At 49.6% G+C, this 22,500-nt stretch overlaps 1 protein-coding gene across 1 annotated transcript in view; it reads left to right on the forward strand.

Annotated features, from left to right (window-relative positions):
• Positions 1–22,500, forward strand: part of myo9ab (myosin IXAb) — a gene marked incomplete at both ends in the record, with an annotated part of 125,820 nt that overhangs the window by 84,944 nt on the left and 18,376 nt on the right. The window contains 15 exons of the mRNA XM_080539150.1: positions 3,083–3,204; positions 5,526–5,667; positions 6,491–6,686; positions 8,143–8,262; positions 11,784–12,012; positions 12,578–12,617; positions 14,275–14,397; positions 15,054–15,134; positions 16,227–16,337; positions 16,839–16,961; positions 17,390–17,539; positions 19,716–20,023; positions 20,248–20,458; positions 20,528–21,690; positions 22,158–22,260. Coding sequence (XP_080395276.1) covers positions 3,083–3,204; positions 5,526–5,667; positions 6,491–6,686; positions 8,143–8,262; positions 11,784–12,012; positions 12,578–12,617; positions 14,275–14,397; positions 15,054–15,134; positions 16,227–16,337; positions 16,839–16,961; positions 17,390–17,539; positions 19,716–20,023; positions 20,248–20,458; positions 20,528–21,690; positions 22,158–22,260 — 3,222 coding nt within the window. The remainder of the gene's footprint in view (positions 1–3,082; positions 3,205–5,525; positions 5,668–6,490; positions 6,687–8,142; positions 8,263–11,783; positions 12,013–12,577; positions 12,618–14,274; positions 14,398–15,053; positions 15,135–16,226; positions 16,338–16,838; positions 16,962–17,389; positions 17,540–19,715; positions 20,024–20,247; positions 20,459–20,527; positions 21,691–22,157; positions 22,261–22,500) is intronic.

Consider the following 22,500-nt stretch of genomic DNA (forward strand, 5'->3'; position numbering starts at 1 on the left):
AGACTCCCACTACACTGACCCAGAGACCAGAGAGACACAGACTTCCACTACACTGACCCAGAGACCAGAGAGACAGACTACCACTACACTGACCCAGAGACCAGAGAGACCAGAGAGACACAGACTCCCACTACACTGACCCAGAGACCAGAGAGACCAGAGAGACCAGAGAGACCAGAGAGACCAGAGAGACCAGAGAGACAGAGACCAGAGAGACAGAGACCAGAGAGACCAGAAAGACCAGAGAGACAGACTACCACTACACTGACCCAGAGACCAGAGAGACCAGAGAGACCAGAGACCAGAGACACAGACTCCCTCTACACTGACCCAGAGACCAGAGAAACCAGAGAGACCAGAGAGACAGAGACCAGAGAGACCAGAGAGACAGAGACCAGAGAGACCAGAGAGACAGAGACCAGAGAAACCAGAGAGACAGAGACCAGAGAAACCAGAGAGACCAGAGAGACCAGAGAGACAGAGACCAGAGAGACAGAGACCAGAGAGACCAGAGACACAGACTCCCACTACACTGACCCAGAGACCAGAGAGACCAGAGAGACAGACTCCCACTACACTGCCATAACGACAGCTCACGTGTGTGACCTGCACCTCTGAACCTGTTCATACCTCTACTACACTGGTGTCATCGTCTGACCCTGTTCATACCTCGTAACTACGGTATGTTGCTTAATATAGGCCTACCATGTTTAGTGAGTTTTTTACACTTGGAATGACTTCTGCTTTTGCTTCTGTTTTCACAACAAAAAAAAGACTTCTCATCTCTCACTCTTGTGTTGCACAATCACTTCCTCCTCCACCAACAAAAAGTAAAATCAGATAGTTATGAGATAAGTAAGTCACACTTATGATGTGTGTCTGTTTAATTGTTAAAATACAAAGGTGCCATCTCACAAAACATAATGGAATGTAAAAATGTTGACGCTCAATATCTCTGAACTACCCTAAACGGAGATAGAACCTTATCATTCTAAACGGAGATAGAACCTTATCATTCTAAGCTCACGATATGTACAGCCCTTTATCCGTCCTGCACAGACTTCTTCACACGATTTCCTGCAACTTCCTCTTTGGTTGATACCAGCTCACTGTGTGTGTGTGTGTGTGTGTGTGTGTGTGTGTGTGTGTGTGTGTGTGTGTGTGTGTGTGTGTGGTTGATACCAGCTCACTGTTGACACACACCAATAGCAGCAGACTCCAAAGGCAAACAACGCAAAGCCTAGAATCAATACTAGACATTCACAGCTCGTGAGCTTAAAATGATACGGTTCTATCTCCGTTTAGAATGATAAGGTTCTATCTCCGTTTAGAATGATAAGGTTCTATCTCCGTTTAGAATGATAAGGTTCTATCTCCGTTTAGAATGATAAGGTTCTATCTCCGTTTAGAATGAGAAGGTTCTATCTCCGTTTAGAATGAGAAGGTTCTATCTCCGTTTAGAATGATAAGGTTCTATCTCCGTTTAGAATGAGAAGGTTCTATCTCCGTTTAGAATGATAAGGTTCTATCTCCGTTTAGAATGAGAAGGTTCTATCTCCGTTTAGGGCAGTTCAGAGATATTGAGCGTCAACGTTTTTACATTCCATTATGTTTTGTGAGATGGAACCTTTGTATTTTATGAATTACTAACTCAAAAATGTCAACATTTTTTAAATAACAGCACACAGGCATTAATAAACACCTAATGGATCAGATTATGTAAAAAACTCAATTTTGACAAAATCGGAGACAGAACCTCTAACGTCACAAGCTCTCTTATGCCTGCACAGATAATGCCACAGAACACACAGTAAGTCCCATTACTTTTGGTGCCCTGAAATAGGGTGACTATGTATTACACTTAGCCCTCAGTTACTCCAGGGGGATTGTCCCTGTAATTCGTAATTGTAAGTCGCTTTGGATAAAAGCGTCTGCTAAATGGCAAAATTATTATTATAATTTATGTATGAAAAAAAAATCTACATGGTGCAATAAAAGCAGAGAATGTAAGAAGTAATTGTTTGATTTCAGGTTTTTGGGGGAACATAGAGCCAAAATATGTTCCCATAACATATAAACATAGAAAAAAAGCTTTTTAAATTGTATTTATTCGTTTATTTAAAAGGGACAATGGACAGTCATTGACTCTCCCTGAATTAGCTGGGTAGCTAAATGACATCAGCAGTCCCTGGGCAGGTAAACTCACAGGGGAAATACGGCCTCAGGTGTTATAAACAATTTAAAACAGAAACTACAGGACATAAAAACATTTTACACTCAAGAAAACATGACATCAAATATGACATCATAAAAAATAAAGGAAAGAAAAATGTTTTGGCTCTGTGTGGTCAGTGGTCACATGATTGGTTATCTGTCAGCCATGATTTCAGTTTTGATTTGAAGCCTGTCAGAGTAGAACATTGTTGGATAGAGCTCCTTCACCCTTACATCACTTACGCAGGGCACTGTGTACGCTGCCTGGCATGACACATGATACATTCTCAGCTCTGCTCTGCTGTGTAGTGTGTGTGTTGGCCGTCATCCCTTGTATGTTAGATATGACCTTGTGTGGCTATGTATGTGCTAACTATCACTCACATTGAGGTTACAGGATCGGATGTCGATGTTGACCGACCGTACATAGTACATTGTTTTTGTCTAGTCTTTTACCCTTCAGTAGTGTTTTTTCAATCGTGCTTTCAATAGTATTTAGTCTCTTCAACGCACCATTTTGGGTATCGGGGAGCTGTGGCTCAGGAAGTAGAGCTGGCGTCTAATGATCGCAAGGTCGGCAGATCTGCGGTTCGAACCCCGGCTGGCCTCATGCCGAGGTGTCCTTGGGCAAAAACACTGAACCCCAAATTGCTCCCAATGAGTGTGTCTGCGCCTTGCATGGTAGCTTGCCTACCTCGCCATTGGTGTGTGTGAATGGGTGAATGAGAGGCCGTTGTAAAGCGCTTTTGGAATAAGGCGCTATATAAGTGCAGTCCGTTTACCATTTATTCCCTTGACTGCAGAATGTGGACTTGACTGTTGACCTATGACTAATAACACTTCCTGATAACCTCTTCCCCCCCTACAGGAGGAGTACAGGGCAGAGGGCATCAGCTGGCACAACATCGACTACATCGACAACACAGGCTGCATCAACCTCATCAGCAGGAAGCCCACTGCACTGCTCCACCTGCTGGATGAAGAGTGCAAGTACGTACGCCGGCAAACCTCGTCTGGAGGCTTTTTCGTCCCCTGTGCACCTCTAACCTGAGGCCCTGTTTTACCAAATAGTTGATAGGGGGGATCAATGGTTGGTTATGTACTGCTGGTCCCAGCTAGGTGGTCCGCCTACCCCTCTCTCCTCCCTCCACCTACCCCTCTCTCCTCCCTCCACCTACCCCTCTCTCCTCCCTCCACCTACCCCTCTCTCCTCCCTCCACCTACCCCTCTCTCCTCCCTCCATCTACCCCTCTCTCCTCCCTCCACCTACCCCTCTCTCCTCCCTCCACCTACCCCTCTCTCCTCCCTCCACCTACCCCTCTCTCCTCCCTCCACCTACCCCTCTCTCCTCCCTCCATCTACCCCTCTCTTCTCCCTCCACCTACCCCTCTCTTCTCCCTCCATCTACCCCTCTCTCCTCCCTCCATCTACCCCTCTCTCCTCCCTCCACCTACCCCTCTCTCCTCCCTCCATCTACCCCTCTCTCCTCCCTCCACCTACCCCTCTCTCCTCCCTCCACCTACCCCTCTCTCCTCCCTCCACCTACCCCTCTCTCCTCCCTCCACCTACCCCTCTCTCCTCCCTCCATCTACCCCTCTCTCCTCCCTCCATCTACCCCTCTCTCCTCCCTCCATCTACCCCTCTCTCCTCCCTCCATCTACCCCTCTCTCCTCCCTCCACCTACCCCTCTCTCCTCCCTCCACCTACCCCTCTCTCCTCCCTCCATCTACCCCTCTCTCCTCCCTCCATCTACCCCTCTCTCCTCCCTCCACCTACCCCTCTCTCCTCCCTCCACCTACCCCTCTCTCCTCCCTCCACCTACCCCTCTCTCCTCCCTCCATCTACCCCTCTCTCCTCCCTCCATCTACCCCTCTCTCCTCCCTCCATCTACCCCTCTCTCCTCCCTCCATCTACCCCTCTCTCCTCCCTCCATCTACCCCTCTCTCCTCCCTCCACCTACCCCTCTCTCCTCCCTCCACCTACCCCTCTCTCCTCCCTCCATCTACCCCTCTCTCCTCCCTCCATCTACCCCTCTCTTCTCCCTCCACCTACCCCTCTCTCCTCCCTCCATCTACCCCTCTCTCCTCCCTCCATCTACCCCTCTCTCCTCCCTCCATCTACCCCTCTCTCCTCCCTCCACCTACCCCTCTCTCCTCCCTCCACCTACCCCTCTCTCCTCCCTCCACCTACCCCTCTCTCCTCCCTCCACCTACCCCTCTCTCCTCCCTCCACCTACCCATGTACTAGTGGTCCCTGCTAGTTGGTCAATGGTTGGTATGTACTGGTGATCCCAGCGGGAGCGTGTCTATGTTCCCACAGCCCAATGTTCCCACATTTCTAAGTAATCTAACTAACCCTAACCCTAACCCTAACCTTAATCCTAACCCTAACCTTAATCCTAACCCTAACCCTAACACTGACCCTAACCCTAACCATAACCCTAACAATTACCCTAACCCTAACCCTATCCCTAACACTGACCCTAACCCTAACCCTATCCCTAGCCCACCTATTAAATATTAGAAATGTGGGACCATTGGGCTGTGGGAACATACATAGGGATGTCCCCCCCATAGCTGAACTAGCCAGCTTGCCCTTAGCAATGCTAGCCACTTAGTCACTGCGAGCTCATCTGGATGTAATAACAAGTGGAAGGAGGAGTGGGAACTGGAGAGCTACAAGGTCAGAGAGGGACATTTCTTCCTCTCTCACAGGACCTTTCATGTGATTTACTCCACCGCATAAAGAAACGTGATGCTAATGACTATGAAGCACTTCTGAACACACTCAAGATTTAAGGATCCTTCATAGTTAGCTTAGCTCACGGTTTTCAGTCGCTCACGGCTATGATTTGTTTCGTAGGGGGGGGTGGGGGGGGGGGCCTACCACCATGTCCTTTAATAACAGGCTAGTTGTGTGACCCCCCCCCCCCCCCCCCCCAAGGGCAGGCATGTTTTAGTGAGTGGTGTGTAGCCTAACAGCAGCAGAAGAGCAGCAGTACGTTCCAGAACGTTCCATTGAACGCTTTGTCTGCCTGAGGTGACGGTCAAAGGTTTCCTGAGGTGTGTGACAAAGGAGCTGACAGAGCAGTGTAACTATGTCATGCTCTATAATATAGTCATTTGCAGTGGCTTCCACTGGTGAAAAGTTTCCCCTTTATTTGGTTTTTGCCAGACTTGTGCACATGCTGAGAGAGAGGGATAGACAAAGTGTTGAGACGGTACCCTAGATGGCTTTGATTCTACTCCTCCTCCTGCATAAGTCTTAACCCCCCCCACCCCCGCCCCCGCCCCCCTCTCCTGTGTCTGTAGCTTCCCCCAGGCCTCTAACCAGACCCTGCTGGACAAGTTCAAGAGGCAACACGAGGGCAGCAGCTACATAGAGTTCCCTGCGGTCATGGAGCCAGCCTTCATCATACACCACTACGCTGGCAAGGTCAAGTACGGGGTCAAGGTGAGCAGGCAGCTGGGTCAGACAACCAATGATGGAGCTTCTCTCCAACAACGATGGAGGTTGTATCCCACCAGACTTGAAATTCGATAGTGAACATTTTAGCGACTTCACTAAGTGAAGTGAATAACTGTATTGGTATGGGAACTTCCTGAATGAAATCGTTTTTCTATGTGTCTGTACTAGTACTAGGTTATCTATTTTAAGCGTCTTTGAGTGTCTAGAAAAGCGTTTTATTATTATTAGTTTGTCTGTACTGGTACTAGTTTATGTATTTGTCTGTACTAGTTATCAGGCCAACTGGTCATAGACGACTGTGAGATATGCGATTTCTGAAACTGTAGTACTGTCTATCTGTACAATACAGTAGCTCAAACTCAAAAGCTCAAAAGTTCAAGCAAATTCGCTCAAGGGATGACACGACACTGACGAAGGCATTAGCCAAACGTTTATTTATCTAGCGGAATCTCCTGAATGAAATAAATACTCCCCCCAAAAAAGTGATCTTCCTTCCATCCAACCATCTTTGTTATTGGACTCTCTTGGAATTAGAATATCTTTGGTCAAATCTCATCTCTGCTTTTCGGCCCACCAGGACTTCAGGGAAATTGAAATGCAAACCCTAGGTGCTAACAATCAAAACACAGTCCTAAGATAATAAAACACAGTCCTAAGATAATAAAACACAGTCCTAAGATAATAAAACACAGTCCTAAGATATAAAAAACAAGAATGAGACATAGATAGAAATAGGGGGATATACCTAAAAGTATTAGAATATCTTTGGTCCATAATCTCATCTCTCGCTGTTTGGCCTACACTCCAGGACTTCAGGGAGAAGAACACGGACCACATGCGGCCGGACATCGTGGCGCTGCTGAAGAGCAGCAAGAACGCCTTCATCTGCGGGCTGATGGGCATCGACCCCGTGGCGACCTTCCGCTGGGCCGTCCTCAGGGCCTACTTCAGAGCCCTGGTCGCCTTCAGGGAGGCCGGGAGGAGACACACCGACAAGAAGACCGGTGAGAGACAGAGAGAAGAAGAGAGACAGAGAGGGAGAGAGAAGAGACAGAGAGGGAGAGAGGTAGAGAGAAGAGAGACAGAGAGGGAGAGAGGGAGAGAGATAGAGAGAAGAAGAGATAGAGAGAAGATAGAGAGAATAGAGACAGAGAGATAGAGAGATAGAGAGAAGAGATAGAGAGAAGATAGAGTGAAGAGGGAGAGAAGAGAAGAGACAGAGAGGGAGAGAGGGAGAGAGATAGAGAGAAGAAGAGATAGAGAGAAGAGAGACAAAGAGGGAGAGAGACAGAGAGAACTTTAACTTGAGCTAAACATGCACACTTGCCTGGCTGCACAGATTCAGACACCCCTCCTCACTGACCGAATGCGACACATCAATGCTTCTACTGTGACTCTCCCCCCCCCCCCACACACACTTTACAGACACACTCTAATCCGCCTTACACACACACATGCACACACTCACCCACACAGAAACAGCCTCTCTCTCTCCCCTTCACCATACAGTAGTGCTGAACACCGACTGCTGTCTATCTCTCTTCTTCTCTCTATCTCTCTTCTTCTCTCTGTCTCTCTTCTTCTCTCTATCTCTCTCTCTGTCTTTCTTCTTCTCTCTCTCTCTCTTCTTCTCTCTCTCTCTATATCTCTATCTCTCTTCTTCTCTCCCTCTCTCTTCTTCTCTCTCTCTCCCTTCTTCTCTGTCTCTCTATCTCTCTTCTCTCTCTCTCTTTTCATGTGAACCGTAGTGCCATCAGAGCCACACAGTACAGGATGTTCCCTCACTAAGCTGGCAGAAATAGAAATCGCTCCAGTGTGTTCCTTCGCCCGCTGGGTTGAGGTAGAAAACAAAGTTTCCACGTCACATAACGCGTCTCCTGAATGTTTTTCCCGCCGTTAGACGAGCTCGACTTCACAACCTCTAACTTGACACTTCCATTATTCATCGACCGTTGAGACTGGGTTTTCTGGGATGTTAGAATACGCATTTTAGAACCGAGAAATATACCAACACGGGCAATGTCCTCCTGTGTTTGAGGTGAAGAGTTTTAGCCGTCTCTCAACCACCGACGATGCATAACGCATTCCGTTGCGATTCAAATGTGGCTAATTTTGGGAGAGCTTAGGTGGCGTAGCGGGTTAAGCGTCGACCATGTAACCGCAGGGTTCCCGGTTCGATTCCGGCCGCGGACATATCCTGCATGTCATCCCTCCTCTCTCTCTCTCTCTCTCACCCATCCTTCCTGTCAATATCTCTACTGTCTCTATCCTGCATGTCATCCCTTCTCTCTCTCTCTCACCCATCCTTCCTGTCAACATCTCTACTGTCTCTTTCAATAAAAAGAAAAATAACTTAAAAAATAAATAAAATGTGGCTAATCTACTGTCGTTTAACTTGCGAGTGTGTTACCCTCTCTCTCCCTTTTTCTTTGCTTCTACCTCTTTCTTTCTCTCTGGTAGGGAACGACGCGGCCGTGCCGTGTGCTGTCATCAAGAGCGTGGACAGCTTCTCCTTCCTCCACCACCCCGTCCACCAGCGGAGCCTGGAGATCCTGCAGAGGTGCAAAGACGAGAAATACAGTAAGTACTACGACTCCCACAATCCCTCTCTTCTGCTCACCACCATGCACATCTTGAGCTGAAAGGGATGGGGAGCTATAAACCTAGACTACCTGGCGTAGCCATAGCCAAACATTTACATTCACATGTTTGGCATTTAGCAGACACCTTATTCCAAAGCGACTTACAATCAATACATTTGACTAAGCAAGTGAATCATCAATCCACCAGTCGTAGCAGGAAGAGTAATCTAGCTCAGGCCAGGGGCCATTGGCAGTCGTCGTGATAGAAGGAAAAAAAAATATATAACGTTGTTTAAAAAAAAAAAAAGGGTTAAAATGTTTATAGACACTGGAGAAACAGTACAAGGGGGGCAGTAGAACTCTTAGGAGACACAGTATAGGGGGAAGCAGGTGTCTCAGGAGGCACAGTGCTGAGGGGTAGTAGATGTCTCAGGAGGAGCAGTTAAGGTGTAGCCTGAAGAGACCCACAATCCCCCTCTTCTGCTCACCACCACGCACATCTCAGGCTGAAAGGGGATGGGGAGGGACAACAGTTAACTTGTCCTTTATTGCTGTAAACCTAGACTACCTGGCAGTAGCCATAGCCAAACCACGTTGTTCTCTCACGCTGAGAATTGGGGCGGCTCAGGAGGTAGAGCCGGCGTCTAATGATCGCAAGGTTGGCAGATCGGCGGTTCGAGCCCCGGCCGGCCACGTGTGGAAGTGTCCTTGGGCAAGGCACTGAACCCCAAATTGCTCCCAGTGAGCGGGCCGGCCGGCGCCTTGCATGGTAGCTTGCCTACCTCGCCATTGGTGTGTGAATGTGTATGTGAACGGGTGAATGAGAGGCCGTTGTAAAGCTCTTTGGATAAAGGCGCTGTATAAGTCAGTCCATTTAGATCTGGAGAATCTTCAGATGAGACGATCTGGTTTGGATCGAATCGGATGTTTACATTTCCAAGAAACCGGGGATGGTGTGTTGTTGTGTGCGTATCTGCTTTTCCCAGACGGGTAGGATCTTTGCAGAGAGTTGTTGCAGATGCTGAACTTGCTGAAACAAAGAAAACCCTGAATGAAAAATGGAATTCATTCCAATCACTTGCCATCAATTTCACAGAGGTCAAAAATACGGAATAAATCATCTTTCGGCTTCAATGAACAACACTTCGCTACGATTGCTAATAACTCATTGGAAAACCAAGAGTTGGATCCCCCATCGCATTCCAGTAGAGCTGGGGGACTGGGGTCATTATGGAGCTATTCCCCCATGCGTTGCTGCTTGAACAATGATATTAGTCTCTGTGTGAGACAGAGGCAGTGTTTAATAAGCACTGTGAGCTCTGTTTCCCCATGTCTCCTCTGACCTCCTCAGGGCTCTGCAGCCTTTGACAAAGCCCCGGATCGTGTCGCTTGTCTCTGTCCCTCTTCCTCTCTCTGTCTCTCTTCTTCTCTCTGTCTCTGTTCTTCTCTCTGTCTCTCTCCTTCTCTCTGTCTCTCTTCTTCTCTCTGTCTCTCTTCTTCTCTCTGTCTCTCCTTCTCTCTGTCTCTCTCCTTCTCTCTGTCTCTCTTCTTCTCTCTGTCTCTCTTCTTCTCTCTGTCTCTCTCCTTCTCTCTGTCTCTCTCCTTCTCTCTGTCTCTCTTCTTCTCTCTGTCTCTCCTTCTCTCTGTCTCTCTCCTTCTCTCTGTCTCTCTTTTTCTCTCTGTCTCTCTCCTTCTCTCTGTCTCTCTTCTTCTCTCTGTCTCTCTTCTTCTCTCTGTCTCTCTTCTTCTCTCTGTCTCTCCTTCTCTCTGTCTCTCTCCTTCTCTCTGTCTCTCTTTTTCTCTCTGTCTCTCTCCTTCTCTCTGTCTCTCTTCTTCTCTCTGTCTCTCTTCTTCTCTCTGTCTCTCTTCTTCTCTCTGTCTCTCTTCTTCTCTCTGTCTCTCTTCTTCTCTCTGTCTCTCTCCTTCTCTCTGTCTCTCTTCTTCTCTCTGTCTCTCTTCTTCTCTCTATCTCTCTCCTTCTCTCTGTCTCTCTTCTTCTCTCTGTCTCTCTTCTTCTCTCTGTCTCTCTTCTTCTCTCCGTCTCTCTTCTTCTCTCTGTCTCTCTTCTTCTCTCTATCTCTCTCTTCTCTCTCTTCTTCTCTTCAGAGACAGATCGACAAAAGCCCCGGACCGTGTCGCTTGTGTGCGCGTGCATGTGCATGTGCACGGGGCGCATATTATGAGTGACCTGCCAATTGTCATACCACGTCGATGATGGACACAAATCCGATGGGATCCAATGTACAACAGCTGCCAATACTTAAATGTGTCGAGGAGGTGGGGTGTGGGGGGGGGGGTGGGGGGGGGGGGGAATATACCTCAGGGGAAATGTTTGTAGGGAGCAGCGTGATGGACAGAGGACAGAATTCCCGAACCGCAGCCCCTCCCTCTCTCAAATTACCCACTGACCCTACAGGGCTTTCTTCCTTCAAAACCCACCATCCCTCATCTCGCTCCAACAACTGATATCTTGATCCGATAACACGGTAACTCTTACAGGTTACACGGTTCTATAACCCTTCTGGCGCGAACGCCGCGGCTTACACGCTCGCTCCTAGAAAGCCGTCGGTTGTGCGTTCGATACCTCACATACCGAAGCCCCCCCACCCCCGTAGGGAACGGTTGGGAGCAGATCTCTCCCTCACCCTCCCCCATTATCTGGACCTTTTAGTGGCCAGGAGCGCCGCTGAGATGAGATCAGCTGGAGGAATAAAAGTCCATTACAAGGCGAGGCGAGAGGAGAGAGGAGAGAGGCGGTGTATCTATCTGGTCTCATCAGGCCTGGGGGTCTCAGGGGGGAGAGAGAGAACTGATTATTACTGTGTTAGGAGGGTTGAGGCGCTGTCTGGCAGTGTTGAATGTTGAAGACACACACACACACACACGCACACACACACCACACGCACACACACAGACGCACTCGCACGCACACACACACACACTTCGCACAGACGCACACATGCAGACACACACACACACACCTCACACACACGCACAGATGCACAGACACGCACACACACACACACACACACACACACAGACACACACACACACACACACACCACACACACACGCACAGATGCACAGACACGCACACACACACACACACACACCACACGTCTTGGTTGATTGCCTGGTGCTTTTGGGTCGTAGATGAAAGGCCTTGAAAATAATTGTTCTGTCTTTCTCGCTCTGTCTCTCTTCTTCTCTCTGTCTCTCTTCATCTCTCTGTCTCTCTTCTTCTCTCTGTCTCTCTTCTTCTCTCTGTCTTTCTTCTTCTCTCTGTATCTCTTCTTCTCTCTTCTTCTCTCTCTCTTCTTCCCTCTCTCTCTCTTCTTCCCTCTCTCTCTCTTCTTCTCTCTGTCTCTCTTCCCTCTCTCTCTCTGTCTCTCTATCTCTATCTCTCTGTCTCTCTTCTTCTCTCTGTCTCTCTCCTTCTCTCTCTCTCTCTTCTTCTCTCTATCTCTCTCCTTCCCTCTCTCTCTCTCTCTTCTTCTCTCTTCTTCTACCTCTTCTCAGGTATCACTAGAAGGAACCCTCGGAGCCCGTTGTCAGACCTCCAGGGCACCAACGCACTGAATGAGAAGTCTGGGGGGTACGGCGTGGGCTGTAACGGCCGCAGCTCCCGGCCCGGGCGCCTCCCCTCCTCCTCCTCCTCCTCCTCCTCCGGCACGGCCCTGGAGGAGGAGGGCATCTTCCTCAACTCCACCAGCAGCAAGCTCCTGGAGAGAGCCCAGGGGATACTGATGTGAGTAGGGAGGGATGGAGGGAGGGAGGGAGAGAGGGAGGGAGGGAGGGAGGGAGGGAGGGAGCCCAGGGGATACTGATGTGAGTAGGGAGGGATGGAGGGAGGGAGGGAGGGATGGAGGGAGGGAGGGAGGGAGTCAAGCTCCTGGACTTCCGCCAGGGAGGGAGTCAGCCACTGAGATCACTGGAGGGGGAGGGAGGGCGGGAGGGAGGGAGGGAGGGAGGGAGGGAGGGAGAGAGAGAGGGGGAGAGAAAGTGGGATGGGGAGAGAGAGAGACAGAAAGAGGGGGAGGGACACCCAAAGACAGAGAGTGACAGAGGGGAGGTCAAAGTTCAGACTGAGACAGACTTATTCTAGCTTATCTATCTTATTATGTGGTTATGAAAATGTAAGGATACTGGGTGGTAGAACGCACATATCTAGGAAAAGTCAGGAAAGGAGGGTCCTGAAATGTGATCGAGTGCAAAGACATATATTTTTTTAACCCTAACCCTTGGTCAAATGACCCCACCCATGGCTGTTCTAGTGTTAATATGGTATTTAACAACCCGTCTCTGTCCTATAGGCGCAACAAGAACTACAAATCCAAGCCCAGCCTTCCCAAGGTAAGACCTGTAAACAATACATGAATCTGGTCATGTTTACAGACAGTAGGTGATATTGGATGGTTCCCTGATGATGGGCGGTGGCCAAGATTGGTTGATCCCAAAGTAATTAATTAGAGATTGCTCATGGTAGACAATTAAGATACAGTTTATTCACAGCGCTGGGTGTGCTCCGTCCCATGCAGACAGAGAACGCACAGAATGACATTTTACAGTTACTCTTATAGAGGGAATAGTTGATGAACAAGCAAACATACAAATCATCCTGTGAGACAGGTCTCCATTGAGTCTAGAAGAAGAGTTGTTGACTAGAAGCCTGCATCCCAAAAGGAGCTGGTCGTCATGACAACCCAGTTACTCGAGTCTGGTCGGTCCTAAATATACTGCCCTCTTGACCCAGTCTCTACACGGGCCCCCCAGTCAAGTTACATGCTGAGGTACATGCCATATCATGAGACAGAGAGGTTGGCTGATCTGTCAACAACTTAGATATTACAGCTTGATTATAATTACTGATGAGTTTGTGCATAGTGTCTAGAGTTTACCTATGTACAATGAAAAACGCATCCTATCAGTAGGTTATCAGAAAAAGATAATTTCCGCCCCGCGGTGGTGTAGCGGTCTACGCACTGGCCGCTAGTGCATGCTGCCCACCGGGGCCGGGGTTCGTATCCCGGCTCGCCAGATCCAGAATATGGCCGAGGCACACGGGAAGCGGCATATTGGCCGGCCGCTTCCGAGGGGGGGGTATAGGAGTATTTCTGGACTAGGATCCGTCGCGCAACACCGCCCCCTGGGGTGCCGGAATAACGGTACTGGGCTCGAGGAGCCAGTCAGCCTAGTCTGCCTGGCGCCCTCCTCTGGGACTGCCGGCCACGGGGTCGGGCGGCGGATCCAATGCAATAGGCAGGGGATAATTGGATGCTAAGTTGGGTTAAATTGGCTACCAAATTGGGTGAAAAAGGGATAAAATCTGAAAAACAAATAAAAAAAAAAAAAAAAAAAAGAAAAAGATAATTTCTCAGTGAGACTAACCTGATAAATGTGACAGCGGCTGGTGAAAGGGGGAATAAGTCGGCAACCAATCAAAATGTTCTGAATTTTATTTTGAAACACGGAACTACGTTTCAACGTTGTTGAGAATCACAACACAAACTCGCTAGTCAAGCCAAAATACTGCAACAACGCAATGGATTCCGTGAGTAATCCCCCACTGCTACCTAGTTAACTAGAACACTACTTTACATTGTTAGCAGGCTCACAGAACAAGCTGTGTAACAGTGTTAGTCGACTCGCGTGATTTGATTTTCAACAACGCTGAAAAGTATTTACATGTTTCTAAATAAAAGTCTGAATATTAAAGAGGCTGCCAGCTTGCTGTGGTGCAGGAGGTAGAGCCGGCGTCTAATGATCGCAAGGTCTGCAGATCGGCGGTTCGAGCCCCGGCTGACCACATGTCGGCCATGTCAAGTGTCCTTGGGCAAGACACTGAACCCCAAATTGCTCCCAATGAGCGCCTTGCATGGTAGCTTGCCGCCATCGGTGTGTGAATGTGAATGTGTGTGAATGGGTGAATGAGAGGCTGTTGTAAAGCGCTTTGGAATAAGGCGCTATAGAAGTCAGTCCGTTTATGCTGGCTTGTGTCTCTGTTGTTTAGCACCTGTTGGACGTGAAGTCTCTGAGGTACCTGAGCAGTGTCACCCTCCACGACCGCATCACCAAGTCCCTGCTGCACCTGCACAAGAAGAAGAAGCCGCCCAGCATCAGCGCACAGTTCCAGGTGAGTGCAGCACGCCGGCGCCCCTAGTGGCAGGTTAGCGATATAACACCCAATTATACGAAGGATAGATCCGGTCCATTGTCTCTATTGGTCAGTTAGGTCCATTGTCTCTATTGGTCAGTTTGGTCCATTGTCTCTATTGGTCAGTTTGCGTTCCAGCCATGCCGATATCCATGACATACGCACGGCTAAATGGAATGTTGACACATCTTTTCATATTACTCCGCGTTTGTATAATATTACCGTTATCGAAGTTACATTGTTACCGTTGCTTAGCAACCGATAAACAACTGTTCAGTGGATGAATACACTTGCAATAAAACATAGTTCCATTTAAAATACATGGCTTGTCTTTCTTTTGTGAAATATTGATAGATAAACGTGGTAACCGTTGTATAAAAGCGTTATGGAACGAGAAGCCGTGGTATATCCTGGATATCGGCACAGCTAGGAGGTGTAACGGCACTCGGCACAGCTCGGGGGTGTATATATAACGGCACTCCGCTTCACGTCGTGCCTAACCACCCCGCTAGCTGTGCCGATATCCACGATATACCACGGCTTCTCGTTCCATAACGCTTAAATGACCTACCTTACAGGGTTGTGTGTCTGGATGACTACGTACTAATGTGATTGTTGTCTTCTACTGGACCCAGGCCTCCCTGAACAAGCTGATGGAGACCCTGGGTCAGTCAGAGCCCTACTTCGTCAAGTGTATCCGCTCCAATGCAGAAAAGGTATGTGTTTGATATAAAGATCGGTGGTTCGAGCCCCGGCTGGCCACATGTCGAAGTGTCTTTGGGCAAGACACTGAACCCCAAATTGCTCCCAGTGAGCGGGCCGGCGCCTTGCATGGTAGCTTGCCGCCATTGGTGTGTGAATGTGTGTGTGAATGGGTGAATGAGAGGCCGTTGTAAAGCGCTTTGGATAAAGGCTATATAAGTGCATATAAGTGCAGTCCATTTACCATTTACCATAAAAGCAGTTTGGTTAGATGCTTTGTAAGCATTTCTAACTTTGAATAATACACTACATGGACAAAAGTATGTGGACACAATTATGGTCTGGGGCTGTTTTTCATGGTTTGGGCTAGGCCCCTTAGTTTCCAGTTCGGGGAAGGCCCTTTCCAGTTTCAGCATGACAATGCCCCCATAGACAAACTGAGGTCCATAAGGACGTGGTTTGCCGAGTTTGGTCTGGGAGAACTTGCCCGACCTCAATAATGCTCTTTTGGCTAAATGGGAGCAATTCCCCGCAACCAGATTCTAAAATCTAGTAGAACGTCTTCCCAGAAGAGTGGAAGCTGTTATAGCAGCAAAGGCGGGACCAACTCCATATTAATGCCCGTGGTTGTGAGGTTTGAGTGTCCCAATACTTTTGTCCATATATATATATACTGTACATACATACATACATACATACATACATACATACATACATACATACATACATACATACATACATACATACATACATACATACATACATACATACATACATACTGTTAGTCACATTGGTTATCAGATATAGACTTTCTTTCTTTATTCTCTCTCTCTCTCTCTCTACCTCCCTCTCTCTCCACCTCTCTCTCCCTCCCTCCCTCCCTCCCTCCCTCTCCCTCCCTCCCTCTCCCTCCCTCCCTCCCTCCCTCTCCACCTCTCTCTCCCTCCCTCCCTCCCTCTCCCTCTCTCCCTCCCTCCCTCCCTCTCTCTCCACCTCTCCCTCCCTCCCTCTCTCTCCCTCCCTCCCTCCCTCCCTCTCTCTTCCTCCCTCCCTCTCCCTCTCCCTCTCCCTCCCTCCCTCCCTCCCTCCCTCTCTTCCTCTCCCAGCTCCCGCTGCGTTTCAACGATGCCCTGGTGCTCCGGCAGCTGAGGTACACAGGCATGCTGGAGACCGTCCGTATCCGCCAGTCTGGATACAGCATCAAGTACACCTTCCAGGTAAGCATCAAGTACACCTTCCAGGTAAGCATCAAGTACACCTTCCAGGTAAGCATCAAGTACACCTTCCAGGTGCGCCTGAGACCAGAGACCCAGTGTGTTCAGGGAGAAACATAGCCTCGTAGCATAATTGCCTAAGTCACGCTTCACTTGTGGTCAGCCGAGCCATCTTTGTATGTAGTGTCAAACATGTCAATGAGATGACTTGGGCAGATAGTGATTTTAAAATGTAACAAGCATTCTGATAGGCTGATGGCATCATAGGCAATAATGCACAGTGAAGAGTTAGGCAGATATCTCAATTTGGCCAAAATATGACTTGATTATGCTATGACGCTAACGATAGGGACAAACTGGGTCAAACTCAGCATGTGGAACTAGTCGCAGCTCTGCACACTATGTGATGTACAGCCTGTGGAAGCCAGCAAATCTGTATTTCATCTGTGTTTTTTATTTGTATATCTTTTTAAAAATCTCTCCTGTGCTCTCTGTCTTTCCCAGGACTTCGTGCGTCACTTCCATGTGCTGGCGCCGCCCGGCACCACCCCCACCAAGTCAGGGATCAGGGAGTTCTTCAGGCAGATCCACCTCCCGCCCGCTGGGTACCAAGTGGGCAATACCATGGTACGGACCCTCTGAGGAGGGATTCTGTCTGTGTTTGTTTTTCTTTGTCTATTGATTGATTGGTTGATTGATTGATTGGTTGATTGATTGATTTATTTGTGTAAAAAGTACAGAACATGCCAGAGGATAGTAGGTAAAAGCGTAACTGAAACACTTGTTTCCAACGTGGTCCTCGTCGGTAGACAAAAACAACCAAGACAAAAACATAAAGAACATAAGGATACTGGGGTGGTAGAACGCACATATCTAGGAAAAGTCATGAAAGGAGGGTCCTGAAATTTGATCGAGTGCAAAGACATAACAATTTTTGTACTCACTTGGTCAAATGACGCCACCCATGGCTGTTCTAGTGTTAAGGGCCATTAGGCTCGAGAACCATCGTTTCTGACGGCCCCTCCTCCTCCTCCTCCTCCCCCCCCCCTCCCCAGGTGTTCCTGCGGGAGGCGGAGCGGCAGCGCCTCCACGCCCTCCTCCACCAGGAGGTGCTGCGGCGCATCGTCAACCTGCAGCGGCGCTTCCGGGCCCTTCTGGAGAGGAAACACTTCACCTGCCTCAGACGGGCCGCATGCCGCATACAGGTGAGACCAGACGCTACGCTGGGAGGAAGGGACGGGTCAGGAGGGAGGAAAGGGAGAGGAGAGAGAGGAGGAAAGGGAGAGGAGGAGGTAGGACCCTTTCCTTCCTCCTCCTCTTCCTTTCCTCTCTTCTTTTTTACATTTGGACCGTTGACAATGTTTTTCCCGTTCAAATAAAGGTGAATTAACAGACAGGGCTAATGTTGGTTCTGTAGCATTTAAAAAAAAAATATATTAATCATCACGAGCATAAATACTAGTAATACACTAATTCAGTAACGCTATTCAGGGTGGAACGGGGTGAGAGTCTGACGTCATTCAACTGCACTTACGAACTTTAAATTAGTTAGTTCCCAGAGTGCATTCTGTTGGAATAGGCTAACCAATGTTCTAACAAGCTCTGCCTGGGCACACTTCAAGAAAATAGAAGACAATCGTGTCCAGTGTGGGATATGTGGAACACAGTTATCTGAGGCTGTACAGGCCTCAGGGCTTCAGAACAGGCCTTACAGAGCCTCGGGACAGGCTCTAGGAGGAGGAGGGAGGAAAGGGAGAGGAGGAGGGAGGAAAGGGAGAGGAGGAGGGAGGAAAGGAAGAGGAGGAGGGAGGAAAGGGAGAGGAGGAGGGAGGAAAGGCAGGCCCCAGGGCAGGCCTGACATGGCCTCAGGGCCTCAGGACAGACTGGACTACTTCTCAAATGCATCCTTCTGTTCCTGCTTCACCAAACCTCTCCAGATGATTCTCAACCGTGGGGAAGAAGAGTGATGCGACGTAATGCATAAAGAGACAGCAACGGAAAATACTACCGGACTCGGCCAAGATAGACAGCTACTAGCGCTTACTACCGCATCATGACTTTCTCTGACGTGTTTGATATCCCTTTCTTTCTTCCCGAAGTTTGACAACCTTTTTCCTCTTTGTTTTGCACACTGTTCCGTGTGGAAGGAGAGTAAATGAGGGAGTGAGAGAGAGGGAGGGAGGGAGGGAGAGGAAAAAGGAGAGAGAGCGATGAGGAGCATTCAGGAGCCATGTGGTTCTTGGAAGTGCTTGCTCCCTGAAGACAATCGCCCTGTCCAAGTCTTTGTCAGACTGAACGAAAACAAACGCAATCTGCTCGGAACAGCGTAGCAGAGGGGATGGAACCACTACAACCTCAATAATAATTAGGAAAGACTGATTACATTAGAGACTGTCAACTGACAAGAGAGCACCGGACTTCTGGTCAAAGTCAAAATGTGTTCAGGTTAACTGTAAGATCGTATCTCCTTGAAGGCTGACATTTTTTCTTTAGAGAAATAAACCGAAAAAGAGAATTTTGAATAGTCTTGCGGAATGATTTCTTAACAGTTCACTCATGTTTCATAAACACAGCATACTTCTAAGTTTTGAATGTTACTCTCAGAGGGAGTATGAGTCGATTTTCTTCAGTAGCTGTGTTGATTAGTTTCAATCTCCACCTCCACAAGAACAAGGAGTCAGCGAATTTAGTTTGTCACTTTTTTTTTCGTTTTCTTTCTTTATCAGAAAGAAAAGCTGTCAGTGATGTGACTTGACCATGGCCTGGTTTATTTGCGCTAGTCAAACATTCAGACGGGGTTTGTTTTCTCAGATATCTGGCAAGATATTCCTACATTGATATTTCACATTGTCGTCTTATACAGCGCCCTGTGAAAGTAACGGGACAGTCAACAATTACTATGAGGTTAAAGTAGATATTCCCACCTTTTATTTCAGGGTATGTTTGTACATATGTTTGGGGGCGGCTGTGGCCCAGGAGGTAGAGCCGCTGTCTAATGATCGCAAGGTTGGCAGATCGGCGGTTCGAGCCCCGGCACATGTCGAAGTGTCCTTGGGCAAGACACTGAACCCCAGTGAGCTGGCCGGCGCCTTGCATGGTAGCTTGCTGCCATTGGTGTGTGAATGTGTGTGTGAATGGGTGAATGAGAGGCCGTTGTAAAGAGCTTTGGATACATTTACCATTTACCATTTACATGGTTTCACCATTCAGAAATTACCCTTTTTATACACCGTCCCCCCCTATTTCAGGGCACCATTATGATTTGAGTGTAACTATCACTCCGTGACTTTCTGCCATGACCTCCTCTCTGTACATCACCATGGTAACGCTCTCCTTTTTTTCCCGCTCTCTCTCTCTCTCTCTCTCTCTCTCATTCCACAGAGGTGGTGGCGAGGCTGTCTGGTCAGACAGGCCGAGGCGTCGGTTGACCCCGCCGTCCAGGAGGGGGCAGCGATGTGCCTGCAGGCGGCGTGGAGGAGTTACGTGGCGCGCAGGAGGTTCTTGCTGCGGAGGGACTCTGTCCTGCTTCTCCAGAGGAGCTGGAGAAACTGCCGGCACCGCCGGGGGCAGGCGGCCATTACGGTGCAGGCGGCCTGGCGGGGGTACAGGGAGAGGAGACGCTACTGTGGGATACGCTGCGCTGTGACACGACTACAGGCGGCGGCCAGGGGCTACCTGGCACGCAAGAGGTGAGTCGTGATGTGGAGTCCCTCTGTACCATATTGTAAAGTGCTTTGAGTTGCATTTCATGTACGAAAGGCTCTATATAAATAATGCTTTATTTACTTACTTACTTACTTACCTAGGACAGGCATTGCAGCCCTGGTACTGGAGATAAGATGGATGAATTATACACAAACATGTAATTATATTCAGTACCAGTCGCTAATGAGTGGACTTCCTGTCTCCTCAGGTTCAGGGAACTGAAAGAGCAACAGAGTCTACATGAAAGCCAGTTGCTCAACGGACAGCAGAGCCCAGCTGCAGCTGAAGAAGAAGAAGAAGAAGAACCAGAGAGCATCATGGGCCTGGACGCTGTCGCGTCGGAGGAGACGGAAGCCCCGGACTCCACCATGACAACAGAGCCCGAAGTCGTCGAAGACTCTAAAGCGGAGAGCTCAGAAGTCGGAGGAGGAGGAGGAGGAGGAGGAGGAGGAGGAGAAGAAGAAGAAGAAGACGGAGGAGGAGAGAGAAGCCGGAGCGCGGAAGAGACCAATCACAAGTGCCGGTCCAAGAGAGAGAGCCGACGCATGCGGGAGCTGGAGCAGGCCCAGTTCAGCCTGGAGCTCCTCAAGGTCAGAACCACCAGCGTGGCCGGGTCTCTGCCGGAGGAGTCTACCGCCCCAGACAGTGTGGAGGAGGAGGACCAGAACCTCCACCTCCCACCCTCCTCGCCCTCCCGGGACTCCCCCCTCAGCCACGGGAGCTTCGAGCTCCTCAGCGCGGAGGAGGTGGAGGAGGCTGAGGAGGAGGGGTTGCCCGGTTACCACGGTGACTACGACGCTCACACCCCGCCTCCCGCTACCCTACAGGATCCCCGAGACGACGACGACGTCAGCACACCGGGGTCCTCGATTCACATTCACACAGACCCCACCCCGCCACACCCTCGACCTCGACCGCAGCGGCTGAGCGACGGAAGCCCCCCACGGCCAACATCGACCCCTCCGTCCCCTACCGAGGAGGTGGGGTCTCAGCGAGCCACCTTCTACATCTCCCCCCTCCCCGACACCACGAGCGCCAGCCCCCCCCGGCAGCCGTCGCCGTCGGAGTCGGAGATCCCGAACGGGCCCCCGAAAGAGAGGAGAACGTCGTCGTCGCGCCGGCCCCCCGTGGTGGTTGTCATCAGCATGCAGAAGGAGAGCCCCCTAGAGGAGGGGGGGGAGATGCTGGAGGCGCAGGGCCAGGAGAGAGGAACACCCCCCCGGGTGGGGGTTAGCGTAGGCACCTCCCCCATGACGCCCACCACACCCGTCTCAGAGACGGCGGTGGCGGTAGCGGAGAAGGAGCAGCCGTCCAGGACTGTAACCCCGCCTCAGGGGGACTCGGTCGGGGTAGAAATGACCCTGACCCCGGTCCCCTCCTCCTCCTCTACCGCAGCTAGTACCCTCCTTTGCCCGTCCGAGGTGGGCTTCCAGATCGTCCTGGAGCCCAAGGAAGTCAGGGGAGTCGTACCCGCCCAGGGGGACGGGACAGCGGGCAGGCCGTCGCAAGGAGGCTGGGCGTCACCCACCGCTGTCACCAAAGCATCCGTACCACAGAAGAAGACCCCCACCCAGACCATCAGCATCAGTATGACCGAGAAGCCCGCCAACGTCCCCTTCTCCCCGCCTCGACGCAAGCTGCCCTTCTCCAAGTGAGCCTGACCTGACTGTATTTGAAAATATTCCACGTTGTAGCAACGATAGCGTACTGTATAACCTTGCTTATGAAAATAATGTTAAGTATGTGTACGTTTGAATCTGTCTTAACACTAGAACAGAACAGCCATGGTGGGGTCATTTCACCCTGTGTGTAAACAATTTATTATATCTTTGCACTCGATCACATTTCAGGACCCTCCTTTCATGACTTTTCCTAGATATGTGCGTTCTACCACCCAGTATCCTTACATTTTCAAAATCACACCAGGATAAGCTAATATAAAGATATTTTGCAGTTTACAGGCGGCCAACTAGTGGTCTTTGTGTATAAAATTGCAGCTTAGCATAGCTTATAGTAGGTAAAAAGGTGTGGCTGTTCTAGTGTTAATAATCATTTATTCAGAAATAACATCCACATTAGCGACGTAACGTCTGGTTTCCCTCCCTGACTGGGTGGTAGGTCGGACAAGGACCTGGTGAACCAGGAGCGTTCCCTGGCCCTGCACAGAGAGGAGGCCTCGGGCGCCAGAGCGCCCCCTGGTGGTGGACAGAGGACCAGAGAGGTGAGGCGGTCACAGAGCATCCTCACACTGAAGTACACACTGAACAAACACACAGAAGGAAGGAAGGAAGAGTTGTGAAAATCGGCCGATTTCAGCGTGTTCTATTCAAGGAAAATGTGCAGAATCTCCAGTGATGTCCGTTAGTTCGTTGAATAACGGGTTTGATGTTGTAACTGACATACAGTAGTACCACACAGTGCTAAAGATGATACCTTATCCACTTAGAGAGGCAGATTTTTT

This window comes from Nansenia antarctica (genome assembly GCF_963989245.1).
Source record: "Nansenia antarctica genome assembly, chromosome: 9".
Lineage (NCBI taxonomy): Eukaryota > Metazoa > Chordata > Actinopteri > Argentiniformes > Microstomatidae > Nansenia > Nansenia antarctica.